This window comes from Natator depressus, chromosome 1, assembly GCF_965152275.1.
Source record: "Natator depressus isolate rNatDep1 chromosome 1, rNatDep2.hap1, whole genome shotgun sequence".
NCBI lineage: Eukaryota > Metazoa > Chordata > Testudines > Cheloniidae > Natator > Natator depressus.
The window spans coordinates 323,314,442-323,333,728 of record NC_134234.1 but is presented as its reverse complement, the minus strand read 5'-3'; the positions used below and the strand labels follow the sequence as shown (position 1 = coordinate 323,333,728).

General features: G+C 40.8%; 1 protein-coding gene across 2 annotated transcripts in view; it reads right to left on the bottom strand.

Annotated features, from left to right (window-relative positions):
* Window positions 1–1,181: 1,181 nt before the first annotated feature.
* Window positions 1,182–19,287, bottom strand: part of RELN (reelin) — a 452,196-nt gene continuing 434,090 nt past the window's right edge. Inside the window, exons 62-65 of one of the 2 annotated variants that reach the window (XM_074942520.1) lie at window positions 18,432–18,629; window positions 17,905–18,003; window positions 9,112–9,247; window positions 2,195–2,288 (exon numbers count right to left, since the gene is read on the bottom strand). In XM_074942520.1, the coding sequence (XP_074798621.1) occupies window positions 9,118–9,247; window positions 17,905–18,003; window positions 18,432–18,629 (427 nt within the window). In that variant the 3' untranslated portion in view covers window positions 2,195–2,288; window positions 9,112–9,117. Of the gene's footprint in view, window positions 2,289–9,111; window positions 9,248–17,904; window positions 18,004–18,431; window positions 18,630–19,287 lie in introns of both variants that reach the window. The other variant, XM_074942521.1, reaches the window with a different exon arrangement.

The following is a 19,287-nucleotide window of genomic DNA, read 5'->3' as shown; positions in this document are numbered from 1 at the left end:
CCTTGCTTACAGATAGCCCCCCACACAGTGCATACAAGCTTCCTTGTGTGTTATATTAATAAAAACACAAACTTAAGAAAGAGTTTCCTGGAACCTGGGAAAGGCAAAAGGGCAGAATTCACTGTGGAATCCCCTATGAACCTTGGCATGCAGAAATGATACATTATGTTTAGATATTACAGTGCTGGGCTCTAGATATATAACTCAATTGAACCAATTTGTCACCCACAAATATTTATTCAAGATAAATGTCTATGATTTTGAGAAGCATCTGATCCGCCTGTACTGGTCTCACTTATCTGGAGTGTGATTAATTCATACTCACCTTCCTCACTCCCTTATACTATTGTCCTTGACAAAAAGTGTTTTTCTTGCCATGTAACAGCTACATGTGCTGTATGTTGAAATGTAGTCCATCTGTTGACATGATATGCCAAATAAAATTATCTTAAAAGAAAAGAGTTTTAATATCTTGGATCTTTGTTCAGAAGGAGGGAGTTGGGACTTTGAATTATAATATTTTCAGTCTTATAATAAAAAACCATTAAACTATTATTCTATTTAATAATAGTTTAATTAGATGCTCAAAACTCTTTCCTTTGAATAGATCTTTTACTTTTTTTTAAACAGATTGACAAGATTGAGAGTAAAGTAACTGTCTTAAAAAGGAATGGTCCAGTCCATAGTGAAGGACACTGGAAGTCTGAACTTCTGGGTTTTGTTCCCAGTTCTGCCAATGATGCATTATGTAACTTTGGCTAAGTCAAAGTCCTAGAGTTAGCCCCAAATGGCCTGATTTTCAGAAGTGTTCAACACCCACATTTTCCATGAGATTGTATGGGATCAGCATAAATATGGATTTAGGTGCCTAACTTAAGGTATCCAAGCTTGAAAATGTTTCTTCTTACTCACCTGCCCTCAGGTTTGCCACTTGTAAAATACTTATATATCTCAGAGGTGTTATAAAGCTTCCTCAATTAATGTCTGTAAAGCACTCTGAGATTCCCAAAGGAAAGACACAACTGAAGCACGGTGTACTCAATGTTGAAAAATATTATACAGTGTTCATCTGTGTGCTGTTGTTAGAATCTGAGTGAGCAAACCAAACCCCTTACCAAATAATTTCATTTAGGACACAATGGCCTGAAAAATCTAACAACAAACTTGTTTATCAACTTTACTTTATTGAAGCATGGATCTTTAGCTTGGTTCACCATATAGTGAAACATTTTATTTATGATAATAGATAGCTTAGGGCTATAGGGGCATTGTAATGTTGCTGGTGTAGGTACAACTTTATCAGAAGATACAAACATGACCCGCAATAGAAACAAACACCAAATAGAACACGATGAAACGTTCACTTTACAAATCACTCCATTACTACAGACATCAAATGGCAGTTACTATAAGTAAATCTGTCACAGAGAACTGTTTTACCTTTAGACAAGGAAATGGGAATTTCTGCTTGGGGTTTTATCCACAGCTGCTTAGTAAAAAAGTTTAAATGTCAAGCATTCTTCTTATCCACAAAACAATGCTAATCAACAGACATATCAAAGAGTAAGACTGAAGGAGATCAACATCTTTACAACTACTTTTGCAATTATCTTCTTGAGTAGGTATTGCAATTTGCTTTATGCATGTTATCAGAGTGTAAATAGCCCCAAAATCAGCAGCAAAATATTACAACAACATAACAAGTAAATACAGTGCCAATGTGTCATGTTGTAGAAGAGAATACAAAGAAGACAATGATAACTTAATCATATAAAATATGATACAGAGCTGAAATACAAGTGCATTTAAATAGCTATGTGACAAAGAATGTTAAATACTGTACTTAATATGTAGTTTTTAAACATAAAATCTGAAAAAGTCTTTGTGCTTAAACTTTTTTCCTGTTAAACAGATTAGTTGCTTACTTCCCATACTGCCACTGTAACTGATATTACAACAGATCACAATTTTCACAGACACGTCAACATTAAAACATTTACCTATGAGAAAATAAGTCACTTCTCATTAGTTCACAGTGCGAAAAAGTGGTGTAACTTTGTCTTGAGAAAGGCTTTTTGTTATTCACCAAGCCAGTTGCAGAAAAGTCCTGATACCAGATGCAGTGCTAAGATTTAAAGAATGGAAAGCAACACATCACATGTTGGGAGGAAAATATAAATTTCTCGTTTCTTCACGGGTATCGTCTAAGTGACCTCCGTCTTCTGTTGTAGAAATGCCTGAGCCCATGTTGCCGTGAAAAATTCATCATGTAATTTTGTTTGCGAGTGCTGTTAAAATCAAAGGGTAGGGAGGAGGAAAAGAATGTCAATCTCTTTGCATCCATTTTGAAATTGCCTTCTGACACGTAAGCTGGGGGGCCAGATTCTCCACCCTCTTGTGCCTTGCACAGTCTTTTCTGCCTCTGCAAAGTGATGTAGAATCCTACCATTTGCATCTGACAGCATGTTAGAACAATGACAATGACCGTACAAGGTGCAAGGCTGTTGAGACTCGGGCCCACTTTGATTTTGCTTACAATTCAGTATTTCAGAACTAGAACAAGAGTTTAAATTAATTATCACTGATGGGGGCTTAGGGCCAGATTCACTCAAGCTGTATGCACTCTATCCCCTCCCAACATAGGGCATTTCTCCAAGCCTGATTTATACTCCAAAAATCCTTGTCTCCCTCATTTGCAGACTCCTAAATGGGAGAGATGCTGTTAATTCCTTTCCTCTTGAGTGCAGCAGAAAAATACTGCTCCACCTCCCTAATGTCTGGCTTTGCTATTGTGATGATTTGGGGAATCTGTACAACTTGTGAATTCAGGCCGATGTTGCTCAGTTGTTCTTATGAACATTTCTGTATCATTGAATACCTCTATATGTATGTGGTTCCACCCTTGCTGACAAGGGCTGTCTCACATCCCTCCCTCACCAGGCACAATGCGGGGGGGGGGGGGGGTCATTAGAATGCCACAACTACTTACTCAAGCGGAAGTACCATGGGACAATGGTTTAGCTCAAGCCTAGAAGAATCAATTTTATCCTACCTCCCTGCAGGAGGCTGGTGAAGGGGAGAGAGTGGAAAATCCTCAGCCCGAATAAAGGGACAGAGATGACAAAGCAGGGTTTTGAAAAGGGCTTATATGTGAGAACCACACAAGAAGTTTTGAGCAGGCAAAGGGGAAAAGACAAGCGATTTTCATAGCAAACACCACCAGTTTAGCTGCAGGACCAATCAAAATCAAAGCAAACTGACCTGGGGAGGGAAAGATAGGAGCTCCATGGTTGAGAAGACAATCCATGAATGCAGAAGAAGGACCCTGGGCACCCTCAGAGGATTCTGACCCCAACCCAAAGAATGCTCTGCAGTGTGTGTGTGTGTGTGTGTGTGTGTGTGTGTGTGTGTGTGTGTGTGTGTGTGTGTGTGTGTGTGTGTGTGTGTGTGTGAGAGAGAGAGAGAGAGAGAGAGAGAGAGAGAGAGAGACCTATTATGTGCCCTTGAAGCGTTAACCCTATGACCCCAAAGTGCATACCTGGCTGGTGTGCTGAGAAAGGGTGTGTTAAACTGTGGGAGAGTGAGGGGTTAGCAGTTGGACTACAGGTCTAAGCTCTCAGGAGGGGGTGCTAAACAGAGGATTTGCACCCCAAGAGTGTGCCCAGAGACCTCAAGCCGGGGCAGTGTCTGAACTCTGTTCAGACTCTACAGGCTAAAAGCACATGGAACCCAGCAGTGGGATCCCTTACAGGGTCTGGTAAGTAGCCACTTCCTTTTGAGAATAAAATAAAAACACTGCTCCACCTCCCAAACTTTAAGATTTGCTAAGCAGCAAACCCTTGAACTAAGTGACTTTGACTGAGTGAAGTTTTCTTAAAAAACCCCAACAACCCACAAATCTTTAGAAGAGGATCAAAGAAACACATGGAACAGAGTGACCAGATTTTAAATGATAAATCAAGACACTTTTCCATTTCCAAATAGGGCTCTTTCTTTCACCACGGTGAGGCTAAATAAAACAAAACAAAGGGAAATCCCGGGGCACAGGGGAAACAAATGGAAAATTGTGGAAAGTACCATGAAAAGTAAATTTCCGTACTGGCTGAATAGGATAGGAGTATTTGGGGGCCTAATATACACTACAACTGAACGGGTGGAGGCTGTTGTATCTAATCACTAGAGACTAGCACCACCATCTAGACTGCAACTTCCTTTAAGGGAGAGGGGCATGGCTGTTGCTATTTTTGGCCCTTTGGCTACACCAGTCCTAACACATAGAACGGCCAGAAGATGGTGCAAGAATTTTGGTGCATATTATGTATAAATTCCTTAAAAAGGCCGAGCTGTATTTAAATATAAACATAGTTAAAATAATCTACATTGAAACAGTTGTAATACAGATGGACAGCTAATATTTGCTAAAGAAGCCTTTCTCCCTATGTTCAAGCCCTCACCTAGGTTGGGTGTCAGGACTGGCCATTTTCAGAGCTACCAATCTGGGAAGAATGAACTGGGAAAAAAGGAGAGGTCTCTCCAGTGGTTCCTGCTGAGAGGCTGGTTTCTGAACACTGTGCCTTTTAATATCTTCATCTGGCCAAAAGTTATAAAACCAAGCTAATATATTCCTGGTGTGGCTCCACTGATTAAATGCACTTGCACCAGAGATGTCTCTCCATGTTTCTCCTGGCAGCTTCATTCCTAACTGCTGGGAATGCCACAGGCTCTGGAGAAGAAGCTTATAGCTTTCATGACGATTCAATACAGTTCTGCTCCTAAATGCAAACTTGCACATAACCCTGAAGAGACTCACTTTTGAGGCTACATGGCAATTCTAAGCTCTACCATCTCTGCTGGTGGAATGGACTCTGAACAGCTACATTTGGTTTAACTCTGTTTGCTTGTAATTCTCATTAGCACATTGGTGTAATATAAGTCTCATTTAAAGCTACAAGCAAAATCCATTCAGAGTTATGAGAATGAAAAAATACGTGTAGCACAGAATGCGAATATCTGACATTACTACAGCACCTTTCATGCCTATTGATCACAAACTACTTCACTCTCCATATACACACATCACTTTAAAGCAACCGGTTCTGGGCGGGGAGCGTGGCAACCACTACGGCACAACACTGGGAGGAGAGGGGATGGATACATTGGTCAGAATCCTGGGGTGAAACCCCTGCTTTTAAAAATGAAAAGAAGGTGTCATGGGGAATTTAATGTCTATACATTGCAGCAAGGGCCCAATTTGTAAAGTCTCATCAGAGAGGTCCCACACAAGAAACTGCACAGAACGAATTTATCTCAGAATAATATAGGGCAGTGTTGACTCTGTCAGGCTTTGCCGCTGTTCTAGGAAGCCCAAGTATTATAATCCTGACGCTTAAGGCCACTGCACTATCCCTTCTGGACATTATTTGCAAAAAATATTAATATTCCCTCAAGGCTACTCTGGAAGCCATCTTAGTCCAACATCCACAATGAGATCCTATGTGCAACCAACAATACTGATGGTTGCCAGCACGAGAAAACTCAGTGATTCAGCAGAACAACTGCTACCCACCACAGGATGAACTGTCATAGGACCTGATCCCATCTTTTCTGGTTTCAATGGATGCAGGATCAGGCCTATAAAGATCAAGTCTCAAGGTCAGATTCATGTTTGTGGATGCAAGGGGGTGCAATTTTCAGCCCTATGCATCCATGAGGGGAACACTGACTGCACCAGAGAGAGGGAAATTCAGTCCAAGGAATGCCATCATAAATTCCCTGGGGTGATTCCATGGAAAGACAACAATATGTTCTGGTGGAGTCCATGCAGCTTCTGGCTGGTTTGGCTCTGCCCCTCCAGGGCTGACCAGCCTGCTTTGGAGGTAGTGGGGGTTGGTTTTGGTCCTCCAGTGGTGAAAAGGATGCTGGCAGCTTGGCTCATTTACCTCTGCTCCAGGTGGACTGCAGGCCTCTGTTGCTGGAGGCCCACAACCCAGGGAGTGCAGCAAATCCTAAGTTTTGTTATAAAGGTGGAGTCATGAAACAAAAAACTGGCAGCAGGTGTCACAATTAACTTTCTATTTGGGGAGCTAGGGCAGGGTGGTGAGTTTTCATTGTGAATGAAAAGTAAATGCTCAGCTTGCAATCAATTACCCTCTCCCTTCCAAGTGCATACGCTTATTTTTAGTGAATATGACCCCTAAGGAAAAATAAGCATGAACCTCCAAAGGCAAGAATAGCTTTTACTGTTGTATAAAGAAACCATCTCTATAAAATTGACTTCAAAATTATCCCCTTTCCAACAACTAACTGAGAACTTAATTTATTAGACTACACTAAAATAATTGATGCTATAACCCTTGCCCACCCAGTTTTTCAAGCCATCCAGCGTCTGGTGGTAATGGATACAATACAAACTCTTGCATTGCTACAGTAGCCATTATGCCAGAGCATCCTTCATTTAAGAGGTGGTTTTTGTTTAACTTTTGAGCTTGATTTCACCGGGCTTTTACCCAGAAAGGGAAGTTCTGCACTACACTGATTTATTATAGTTTTGTGTGAGACTCACAGTGATTGGCAAAGCTAATGTTTCCTGTGCACCTTTATTTTCCTGCCACCTTATAATCTAAGGCAAATCAGACACATTTTTAAGAAGAACAAATAGCTCAAAATGTTCTTTAACAATTCTTATTACACTATCATCTAGTGTCTAACACTGCTTACCGCCTTAAATGTAATGACACGAACAAGACTTAAACAACAATAATTATGCTGCAGACATTTTAAGGAAATAAATGAAGAAATTTAGAAAAGGTTATCACGTGAGTTAAAGGCCAGAAGCAGCTGCTTAGTCTTTGATTTAAATTCAATCTACTAGTGGTATTTTACAAGATGGTGAAATGTATTTGTTGTGTGCCCCAAGGAAAGAGTTCACGTTTTACTACGTGAAATCAAAACTGCAGTACAAGAAAAAAAAAGTATGAAAACAAACCAAAACCAAAACAACAATTAAGCTAATGCTCAGTCCTTCAGTTGTGCTGATAGACCTAATCTCACTCCCGTTGAAGTCTGTGGTAGTCTTTCCACTGACTTTGGTAGGCATTGGTTAGGGCTTGAAGGGTTGCCCAGTGAAGTCAATGGAAAATTTCTCACTGCCTTCATAGAAGTTGGATCTGACCTTTAGTGCAGCATATAAGAGTATATTCTGCTCTCTGTGGGCTGGGGTGGAGGTATATGCATATAATTCTATTAACTATAATGGAAGTTAACATCATACATTGATAAGAGAAAAAAGTTCAATTGTACTTTATAAGATCATCTTAATAGCTATATCATAAAGGCATTGCAGAAAAGGTAATTCTGCATTTATTGGATTTAGTGTCTGTAAAGAAGCCCTTTAATGTTGTTTTTATATAGCAATACTGAACTTTATTTCTATTTTTTAGAAAAAAACAAACAGATTTGTCATTAAGACTGTATGGAGATGCTGTTGTTATTATTTATAATGTAACAGTATCCACAATGTGCGAGGCACTGTAAAGCTATATGGGGAGAAACAATCCCTACCTCAAAAATTATGAATGGAATCATTTCAACCACAAAGGGAACTTAGACACCATTACAATTTCAGTGAAAGTGCACAATAAACTTTCCAAGGTTCATCAGCATGCACTGATCCTTTGGTGCATCTTCGGTGCACTTACCAGATCATTGGATGAAGAGTACAGATGAAAAAAAATCTCCCAAAGACTAGTTATCTGTGGATCATTTGACAGAATGACTAGTAACAAAACCTAGGAAGCAATTATTGCACAATCCAATCTGTCACCTTTTTAAGGCAATCTGCCTGTATTTAAAAAAAAATATGGGGGCTGATACTGCTCTAACTTACATGAGTAAATTCTTTAATTCCAATGCAGTCACTGGAGTTACACCACTGTAAACGAGAGCAGATCAGGCAGATATAGTATAATGAAGAGCCACGCTGGGTATGCTCAGTAAGCATGAACAATAAAACAACTTATGAGGAGTTACTCTGTATGTGTCTTTTAAGCCTCAGTAGTTTAACATGATTTTTAAAAATATAAAGTACCTATTGGACTATTATCCTGCACTTTTTTTGTTTTAAATCAAAGACGGCCAAGCGAATAAGAACATTTGGTAAATAATATGTACCTATGCTAAGACCATGAATGATTTTTATTTGTTATTTATATGTTTAACTGACATGGCACATCAGAAACAAAGGCTTCTGGGTGCCAAACCAAACTTTAACCTAAATCAAGCCTTTGAAAAAATGAAAGGCAACATGGTCCGACAAATAAATATATCAGTGTTTAGCATGCAGCGAATGTTGTGGCTGAGTTACAAACCCCCTAACAATGGTGACAGACTCCAGAGGAAACCCGGGCCCCGCTGAAGTCAACGGCAAAACTCCAATAGGATCAGTATTAAAACCTATGTCTCTAGCTACTATGGTGATTAGAAATGCCTAGCTGCATAACTATGGCTGTACAAAGTGATGCTGTTAGAATAAGCAAAAAACCCACCAAAAATAAATACTTATTCTGTTTTTAGTTACATTGGCAGGCATCACTGCATATATTTATTGTACATGTTTACGGACACACAGTAGATAATTTTGGCCTTAATTCTGTAATTTTAATTTACTGAAAATAGTGGGAATTTTACGTCAGGTCTCAGGGCCAGATCCTGCAAGTTGTTGAGAATTCTCAGTTCCGACCTACTTCAAGGATTATTCGGAGCACTCAGGAACTCTCAGGTGGGGCCCAGCACCCACCATGATCAGGGCTCTCAATCCTTAGTTACAACGCCCCTCTCTTAATTGAAAGTTTGCTTGAGTGAGGTGCTGAACGTATCCTGCAAACTTTAACTCCTAGTGGCACTGAGAACCTGCAAAATCAGTCTGTGAGGAACAGCTGCAGGGTTTGGACCTTTATGAGACAGCAATGCATGCTCATATCTTTGAGAGTACAAATGAAGCTGCTCCCTTTCCCGCAAAATATCATCATTGACAAAATACAGGGTTAGAGTCTTTCAAAGTACTGTAGCTGTACCACCAACATATATTTGATATTAATTCAGGGAAGTACTTACCTTACTCTAGTGTAAAACCAATGACAGCAAATAATGAAATACAACACAAATTAGAAAATGCCTTTCAATGCATGCAGCACTGTGACTAGTCATAAAAGCCAGATGAGGTTTAGAGGCAATATAGGACTTTTCATCTCTTTTGAAAATAAAAATTGAACAAATTATTTCCTGATTTTTAAAATCAACATTTATATTTTTATTTTCTATAAAAATTAATCATGCAGTTTTTTTTAGAAACATAGTAAAAGACAGTCTTAAAAGCACAGTCTGCACCATACTAAATTTGGCATAAATCTTGTGAATACAAAGATAATGCCCTACCATTTAAATTGTTCCTTTTCTTTATTACAAATATTTTTAATAATCTTGAGTGAAATGTTTCAAAGCATTGCTTTCTGCTGAAGAAATGAAGCAAATGAAAATGTTTTTCCACATGAATATGTTTTGTTACGGCTCGAAGATATAATTTGTATTTGAATATTGCAAAAAAGCATAAAAATTCTTTGCAACAAATGCAACACAAAATCCTCAACAAGTCATTTGTGCCAAAAATGTAAGATTATCTTGACAATGAATAGCATGAAGTGATGGTTTATGGAGGATTAATTCTATGTTTATTATTGCAAAGTTAACCACACACACACACACACACACACACACAATTTTGGGGCCATATCCTACATTTCTTGCGCAACTAAAATTCCCAAGGATGTCACTGGGAGTTTTGGGTGCATAAAGAATGAAGGATCAGACCCTTAGTTTGCAGTTTATTCCCCTTCAGTTCTGAATACATTTGATCAGAGTTCACTGTTTCTTTATAGGCTATTGAGGGCCCACCTTGTTTACAAAGAAATGGCTTTTCAAGAAGCACATGCAAAAATGGTGTGTGGTTTTATTATTCAGCAAACAGACTGTGAATTATATTATATGTAGACTGAAGTGCAAATGTAATGCAGAGCTGGATTCAGGCTTTTAGGGTAGAGGTACGTGGGCACAGAATAAGCATTCTTGTAGGAGTGGAAGGCGGGGGATGGGAGGTGAGGGAGAATTACTTTTTTATCCTAAGAAAGGCCACATTCATTGATCATGCAAGGACTCTGCCCAAAACTTTCTTCAAAAGTGCAGAGAGCAAGTATGCTGTCTTAACAAATGAATCAAAAGAAAACTCAGCTTAAAGGGACAAGATGACTGGATAGTAGTTTCACCCCCACTTTATAGGTCCAGCCCTATTAAAATAGTTTGACAAATGATTAGCTGGCAATATCATACCAATATATACTGGTTTCAGAGTAGCAGCCGTGTTAGTCTGTATTTGCAAAAAGAAAAGGAGTACTAGTGGCACCTTAGAGACTAACCAATTTATTTGAGCATAAGCTTTCGTGAGCTATAATAGCTCACGAAAGCTTATGCTCAAATAAATTGGTTAGTCTCTAAGGTGCCACTAGTACTCCTTTTCTTTTTACCAATATATACTATATTCCGAATAGCTTCTATATTCACTCTGAGCACTATTTGCAGCTCCATTACAGGATTAGCAATATTTCTGTTGTATTAACTGAATAATTCAAAGAAGTATTACAGATAGGCCCTTGTTTCCAGCCTTCCTGATTGCACACATAGGTTTTGCATGTGAAAATTAGGGGCTGTTCCAAATATTGGCATATTTGTTTGTGTCATCTATCTTGGGAGAAAAAAAATTGCCTCCACAACAGGGGAGGCTAGGCTAGGCTTCTGGAAATGTAGCTCATACAGCATCTGATAGTCACAGGCTAGTGGTATGTTTGTGTTATCAGAATCAGGAGTCAATCAGAATGAACAATATATGATAATCCTGTTTATAACTCAGCTATAAACTATGTTCTGGACTCTAAATTGGCATGGAGGCTCAGGAGAAAATTAATTTTAAATATTTGGAGGGATGAGAAGAGCCAAAGCATCAAAATGGAAATTTTGAAGTCATGTAAGTATAAAAATATTCATAAACGTAACTCTAGAAACTGCTTTATTTCTAAGGCAGGGGTGGCCAACCTGAGCCTGAGAAGGAGCCAGAATTTACCAATGTACATTGCCAAAGAGCCACAGTAATACGTCAGCAGCCCCCCATCAGCTCCTGCCCCCGCTCCCAGTGCCGCCCACCCACCGGCAGCCCCGCCAATCAGCGCCTCCCCTTCCCTCCCTGCACCTCCCAATCAGCTGTTTCGTGGCATGCAGGAGGCTCTGGGGTGGGAGGGGAGAGGAGCGAGAGCATGGCAGGCTCAGGGGAGGGGGCGGGAAGGGGTAGAGTTGGAGCAGGGCCTGTGGCAGAGCCAGGGGTTGAGCAGTGAGCACTCCCCGGCACATTGGAAAGTTGACGCCTGTAGCTCCAGCCCCGGAGTCGGTGCCTATACAAGGAGCGCATATTAACTTCTGGCTCCAGAGCCACAGATTGGCCACTCCTGTTCTAAGGGATTAAGTGGTCACTAGAGGGCACTGTAGGAGGAGCAGGGAACATTTGTAGTTGCTGGAAAGCAGAATCAGACCAGCACTCTTGCTTGCAATGAGTCCCTATTGACCACATCCCTGCAGGATGCCACTGCTCCCAGCCTGCTCTCCCCATATGTCCCTCTCTCTTCTTGAAGGTGGGAATCTTCGGGGACAGGGCGTGCATACCAGCTGCAGATGCTGGGGGTGAGGAGAAGCTGGTATGGAACCTACAGTCGTTCAGTGCATGTAGGCCAACTGGCAGTGATTGGAGGTGGGCTGGGAGGATCTGGCTGTCTGCATGCTTAGGGAGGAAAAGAGGTGAAAGCAATGGAGGTTTAGAGAGAAGAGGCATGGGGAGTTGTGGTAAGAAGGGGGCACCTAAGTACAGAATGTGGAGATGTACAGAGACACAAGGTGGGTGAGGTAATATCTTTTATTGGACCAATTTCTGTTGGCGAGAGAGAAAAGCTGATCTGAAGAAAAGCTCGTCATGGCTCGAAAGCTTGGCCAAATAAAGACATTACCTCACCCACCTTTTCTCTGCAATATTCTGGGGCTAACACAGCTACCACTGCACTGCATACGGCAAGAGGAGAAGTATCATCATCCTCAGCAGCCAGAGGATTAAGATGCTTACTAAGATACTTTTATAGCATTTCAACAATTTGAATTTAATAACGTCAGAGCCAGATACTCAGGTCTCACTGACTCACATCCAGTGCAGAACATGGGGCAGGAGTTAGAGATTACTTAATCCTTCCTTTGTGCTCCCCTAGTCCTGTGGAAAGCTAAGTACTGTTTCTGTTCCTGACATCAAGCTCTAATCCATGCTTGCTACAATGGCCCTCCTCTAGCTGTGGCCATTCTGCTAGCACAGGACTGCCGGAGTTCAAGGTGCTCTGGTCATGCCTCACAATTCACCAACATACCTTCTATGCTGGACAAGGAATATGGTGCATGTAGCTTGAATAGCCTGCTCTACACCAGCAAGAGCGTTCCCTATGCAAGAGGAACCCCCACCTGCTCCTTGGTGGCTTTCTAGCCCCTTTGTGCCACGGCAGAACAAAGGGGTTGGCCTGGGAGATGAGGAGCTGGTCTTTAATTTGCAGCCCTCAACCCCCTGCCAGAGAAAAAGGAATACAAAGTATGATCTTAGTATGGTTTAATATTATGGCTGGAATAGTAAGGTTTATAATCAGATGGTGTATATGGTGTTTATACCGTCTCCCCCTGGGATGTTTGAGATGTATGTGGGAGCCCCTCAATACACATTGACAACATGGATGACTAGATTTTTAAAATGAAAAACCAGGATGTCTGTCCCCCAGGGGTAGAGCAAAAGAAGGCAGGGAAGGGGATGATTTTGCTGCGGGGTAGGGAGGTGTACACAGGATGGTGAGAGAGAAGAGTGTGACCACTCCTTGATTTGTGCCTCAGCCACGCAATGCCTCTCCCTCTCCTTCACCACACTGTGCCTCTAGCTCTATGTGTTGAGGAGAGGTAGTTTGAGAACTTGAGCAAGAGGGGACTCCCTGGGGGGCCTCCTTGGGAGCAGGACAGGTTGTCAACATATGACAGGCCTGGCCAGGGCTAGTCCTTGAGGTGCACTCAGCTGGCCTGTGAATACTGTCACCAACTCAGCTAACTGGTGTCTCTTTCAGGTGGCCAATCTGCAGGTGTTACAAAAACGTGGCGAAACTCAAATTTTATTAAACAGACAGGGACCATCAGAGAGGACCTGAAAATAGGGATATTCCTGGTTTTCTGGGACACATGGTCACCCTACATATGAATCATTAGTTATTTGCTGACTAATACTCAGATAACACCCTCTCAGAAAACACTAGCAAGGGGACTGGAGTGGGGTGGAAAATTATGAGAAGATTGCCTCTTGGCTTTTTCCTTGGATCGATCCATTGTGGAGGTAGGTTTTGTTCGCTTGCAGAGTGGGCAGGGATTCTGTGCCCATAATCCATGGATCAATCCAGGACACAACTCTGCCACTCCCTGTGGCTTCCTGACATCTTAGCTCCAATGGATGCTCCTGGTGTGGGGTATTTTTGTGTGCAGAATTTAGTCTGTAAAGGCAAATTACGAGATGACATAGATGGTGGTGTAAGTGACAAGTTGAGATGGAAAGGCAGGGCTGTAACAGGACAAGCAGTCTACGGAGAAGTCGAAGATGGCTTAGGGTAAAGCTGCTCCTCCATTACTTTTAATTAAAATATTTTATTTAACCCTTTCAGAAATAAAATACAGCACAAAATTGCATCTGTTGGTTGGTACAGCTCTGCCCCTCTACCTCCTTGACATATGCTACCCCAATTAATTCTTGCTTATACTGATATATTAACAAAGAACTTACATCACCATGTTCTGGGGCTGTGAATCTGACCCAGCATATCAACTTTCCTACACTTCTAGGACCCATTTTCTTCCTTATCCTCTCTCTTTCTCTCAGTTATTGAAAATCCCAAGGAAACTCAGATATTACAAACAGTACATGTCTAGAGAATCAAGGAGAATTAAGAATTAAAGATAAACTGTATCCATAATACAAATTGTGATGCTTAATGTTGCAACAGAAATGCATATAAGACCATCAACTGGATCCTGGGAACTACAGGCCAGTCAGCCTCACCTCAGTCCCTGGAAAAATCATGGAGCAGGTCCTCAAGGAATCAATTCTGAAGCACTTAGAGGAGAGGAAAATGATCAGGAACAGTCAGCATGGATTCACCAAGGGCAAGTCATGCCTGACTAACTTGATTGCCTTCTATGACGAGATAACTGGTTCTATGGATGAAGGGAAAGCAGTGGACGTGTTGTTCCTTGACTTTAGCAAAGCCTTTGACACTGTCTCCCTCAGTATTTGCCAGCAAGTTAAAGAAGTATGGGCTGGATGAATGGACTATAAGGTGGATAGAAAGCTGGCTAGATTGTCGGGCTCAACGGGTAGTGATCAATGGCTCCATGTCTAGTTGGCAGCCGGTATCAAGTGGAGTGCCCCAAGGGTCGGTCCTAGGGCCGGTTTTGTTCAATATCTTCATAAATGATCTGGAGGATGGTGTGGATTGCATCCTCAGCAAGTTTGCAGATGACACTAAACTGGGAGGAGAGGTAGATACGCTGGAGGGTAGGGATAGGATACAGAGGGACCTAGACAAATTGGAGGATTGGGCCAAAAGAAATCTGATGAGGTTCAAGAAGGACAAGTGCAGAGTCCTGCACTTAGGATGGAAGAATCCCATGCACCGCTACAGACTAGGGACCAAATGGCTAGGCAGCAGTTCTGCAGAAAAGGACCTAGGGGTTACAGTGGACGAGACGCTGGATATGAGTCAACAGTGTGCCCCTGTTGCCAAGCAGGCCAATGGCATTTTGGGATGTATAAGTAGGGGCATTGCCAGCAGATCGAGGGATGTGATCGTTCCCCTCTTTTCGACACTGGTGAGGCCTCATCTGGAGTACTGTGTCCAGGTTTGGGCCCCACACTACAAGAAGGATGTGGAAAAATTGGAAAGAATCCAGCGGTAGGCAACAAAAATGATTAGGGGACTGGAACACATGACTTATGAGGAGAGGCTGAGGGAACTGGGGATGTTTAGTCTACGGAAGAGAAGAATGAGGGGGGATTTGATAGCTGCTTTCAACTACCTGAAAGGGGGTTCCAAAGAGGATGGATCTAGACTGTTCTCAGTGGTAGCAGATGGCAGAACAAGGAGTAATGGTCTCAAGTTGTAGTGGGGGAGATTTAGGTTGGATATTAGGAAAAACTTTTTCACTAGGAGGGTGGTGAAACACTGGAATGCGTTACCTAGGGAGGTGGTGGAATCTCCTTCCTTAGAAGTTTTTAAGGTCAGGCTTGACAAAGCCCTGGCTGGGATGATTTAATTGGGGATCGGTCCTGCTTTGAGCAGGGGGTTGGACTAGATGACATCCTGAGGTCCCTTCCAACCCTGATATTCTATGATTCTACGATTCTATGATCAAGCATTAATAGTAATAATGGTAATAATTAACATTTATATAGAGCTTTTCATCTATACTTCTCGAAGCACTTTACAAAAGTGGTTATGTATCATTAGCCTCATTTTGAAAATGGGGGAATTGAGGTGCAGAGAGGTAAAGTGACCAGCCCAAGATGACACAATGAGGTACCAGCTGAGCTAGGAAGACAACCCAGGTCTCTCAGCTCCTATTCCTGTATCCTCATGCTATTGCCTCCCCTTGGCAATGTCTAAGCAAGAGTTGGGATTTTGAGTGTTCTGAGTTTGTGCTATAGCTGAATGTTGTTTAAAATAAATTTTTATTATGTAATATAGAGAATATTCAGATTAACGACAATTCTAACCAGTGCAGTTACAGGGAGATACAAAGAGGTCAGAACTAATTAACTACTAAATAGTACCTGCCATATGTGCCATTGTGTATAATTTTTAAATTCCTGAGAGCAGCATATCTTACCATATTGTGATTAGCAGGGTTTTTGATTCTATATCTGGCCTTTGACTAACATACTGCGATAGCTCTGTATGTACCAATATCTGCTGTGGAAGTAAACAGTTCATTTGTAATGGTCTGTCTACCTTGGGAGATTGAGAGCTAAATCTCTGACAGGCATATAGGTGCTTATCTGAAAACCTACATCCAATATCCAACGCAGGGAGCAAAGGTTGTTCTCTCTATTCTGGCTTTGCCCAAAACCCAGAGAGGCCCTCAAAAAGTCCTCAACAGGAGCAATGGGGAAGAGGAGGTGGCATGGTCTGCATATCTAATTCCTCTCCTGGACAAAGCAGATATACTGTTCCTACAGTATATTTTCTATTGCTTTCTCCAGTCTAGTTTTAAATTAATTTAAATAAATTATGGGGCTTCCACTACTTTTCTTGGGTGACTCTCCTACAGCATGACAGATCGCACTGTCAGAGGTTCTCCTGGTATTCAGCCTAAATTTTCTTCTTCCAAATTCTATCTCATTTTTCCTGATTATACTCAATGGTCAGTATAATTAACGTTCAGATTGCTTTGTTTTTTTTCTCAACTGCTTTTCTCCTTTTTTCAACTTAAAGAAAACCCCACCTTAAAGCAGAGAGAAGTGGAAATATTGCATACGCATCTGTACCTTTCCTCAGTTCAAACACTGCCCTAAATAGTTAGCCTTGGGTATTTACATCCTTAGTTATTGGGAGATGCCAAGAACCATGTCCATCCCTCTGTTCCTTCAAATTTAGGGTTAATGTTATGAAGGCAGAGCCCAGCAAGGTGTGTAAAAGCAGTGGAGCGCATACAGCTACTTAGTGTTGGGACCAGTGTGGTTTTTGGCTTGGGCTTGATATGAATGCCATGCAAGCTGGTGCGCCTCAGGGGAAAGTAGAACAGGGCTAACTAGAGATCAAGTAATCCAATTTGCTACTGTTACAAAACAATACTTGCGGTGCCTCTACTAGTTTGAATTTAAAGACAGAAACCTCATTTTTATAATTACTAAATCTGGATGTTATCCAAATCTAATTTCTATGCTGATTTTTTAAGTTTTTCAATAAAAATGAACATTTGAACCTATCTATTGGGAAGACACGCTTCTCTCTGCCAACCACTGTCAGCGATGAGTCCCAGCCCGCCAAGGCATTAGCATTTCAGCTCTACTGGAACTAAATTGTTAAAGAAAAAGCAGATAATCTCTCTGTGATGTAATACAGTAAAAATGGGTTAATATTGAGAGTGAGACCCATTTTATTAATGGGGAAATCAATATGGTGAAGACACTTTACTTGGTAAAATCTTGACAGGGGATGAATATAAAGCTCGGATCATAGGAACCTGATATAGTGAACCCTGTTTCTGAACAGTATCCTTCTTACTAAAAAAAGGAAATGAATATGACATTAGTTGCTAATGCAGTTTTTCAGAGCCTGATTCAACAACATTACTCTGTACAAAGAGCAATACAATAGACTATTTTGTATCTTTGAAAGGATGTACATCAACTTTATATGGCAGCGTAGTTGCTGAACACACACATCCTTTCAGATATCACATCATAAAATATTTCAAAGACCTTGATGATTTATATGAATACACCAATATTTAAAGATGCTAAAGTCCATGCTTTCCCTTCTGCATTTCTCCATGATGCACAATATGATCCCCTGGTCTGTAACTTTATTTCCTAGTTGCCTTAATTGCTGACCTTTGCAGTCAGTGGAGAACATAAGCAAAGAATGATTTTCAGAGAACATTTCTTACTGAGTTTAACATTCATGCCATGCTGAAGGAATTTCAACGCTTTTTGAGGTGGAGATGTTATGAGGTGAATCTGATACTCACAGGACGACTTCTACATGGTCCAAAGCCCACTGATCATGACCTGTTCCATTGTGACGGGGCTGCCACCAGCGCAGTAAGACTCCTTTCATTCGTGCCTCCCTATGGTTACAAACAGAAGTACCAGCTAGACCTCCATACTAAGAAGGACCCTTTCCAGCCTGCCTATCTACTCCCAAAAATACGAAAAGCAACACCAAAATATTATCCATGTGCTCCTAAACCTCAATATACAGCATTCATGAAAGAGTTAAGGGGAAACAATATAAATGCTTTTTACTTAAACAGAATTGATCCAGGAAATGAAAACAAGGTTTTGATGGTTTATTTTATATTTTAAATTTAAAGTAAAGATTTTGCACTTATTTTAATGACACCAAAGGACTGCAGGCTATGGTTTTAATTATAGCTATAATTATCATCCTTTTCCTCCACTTTCCCTTGTCTCCTCTCTTTTCCTGCACAGATTCCTTTCCGCAGGAAATTTATAGTATGCATTTAGAAGTAATGTAGTGTGATTGGGTACTTACAGCGGAACATTGTAAGACACTCTTTGGGCTTGTATAAAGTCCTTTGGCTGATGCTGTGCTATTACTTGCCATGTAATTCCATTATTTACACTGTACTGGAGTAGAACTGCCTTGTCTACAGTATTAGGATCACTCAGGTTGGTATTGCAACTCTCTGTTTGTGAAATGCTTCCAATTTGTAAAACAAACATTATTTTGCTGTAAAACACAGGGAACAACGATTTTTAATGTATGTAATATGTTAAAGTAGGAGTGAAAACATTGCCAACGTGAACTTACCCTTTTTTAAAAATACAGAACTTCAAGAATAATTACTATTAGCAAACAAATAAACTGCTGTAATATCCATAAAACACAACCCCCTTTCTCAGTAAGAATATGCTTTGTTAACACTTTTCTGTTTAAACAGAATTTTAACATCCATCTGTGTAATTGGAGGCAATCAATCCATGATTACAATGTAACTGCTCAAAAGTGAGGTGTATCAAGAATGCCAAAAAGTCAAATAGGAACAGGTACAAAAAATTAAAAAGGGAAAAAACAAAGGACAAAAGAAAATAAGTGCCTTCTAAATCCTTGTTTAGGTACCTGAATAAGAAGTTAAAAGCTTAACTTTATGGATAATATTTTGGCAAAATTGTGGAAAGGACCTAATCCTAATTTTGCCTTTTACAATTGGCCTCAGTGATAAATACAGTGTCCTATAAGCATTCCTTCCATTAAGAACCAAACTTGACAGATTCCATTTTGTACTCTATGGCCAGAGAAACAGCAGAGATGAAAAAGGTATTCTTGTTAGCTGGTAGGTGAATGTAATTGTAGTTTACCAGGAATACCGGAAGTGGGTCTGTAATTA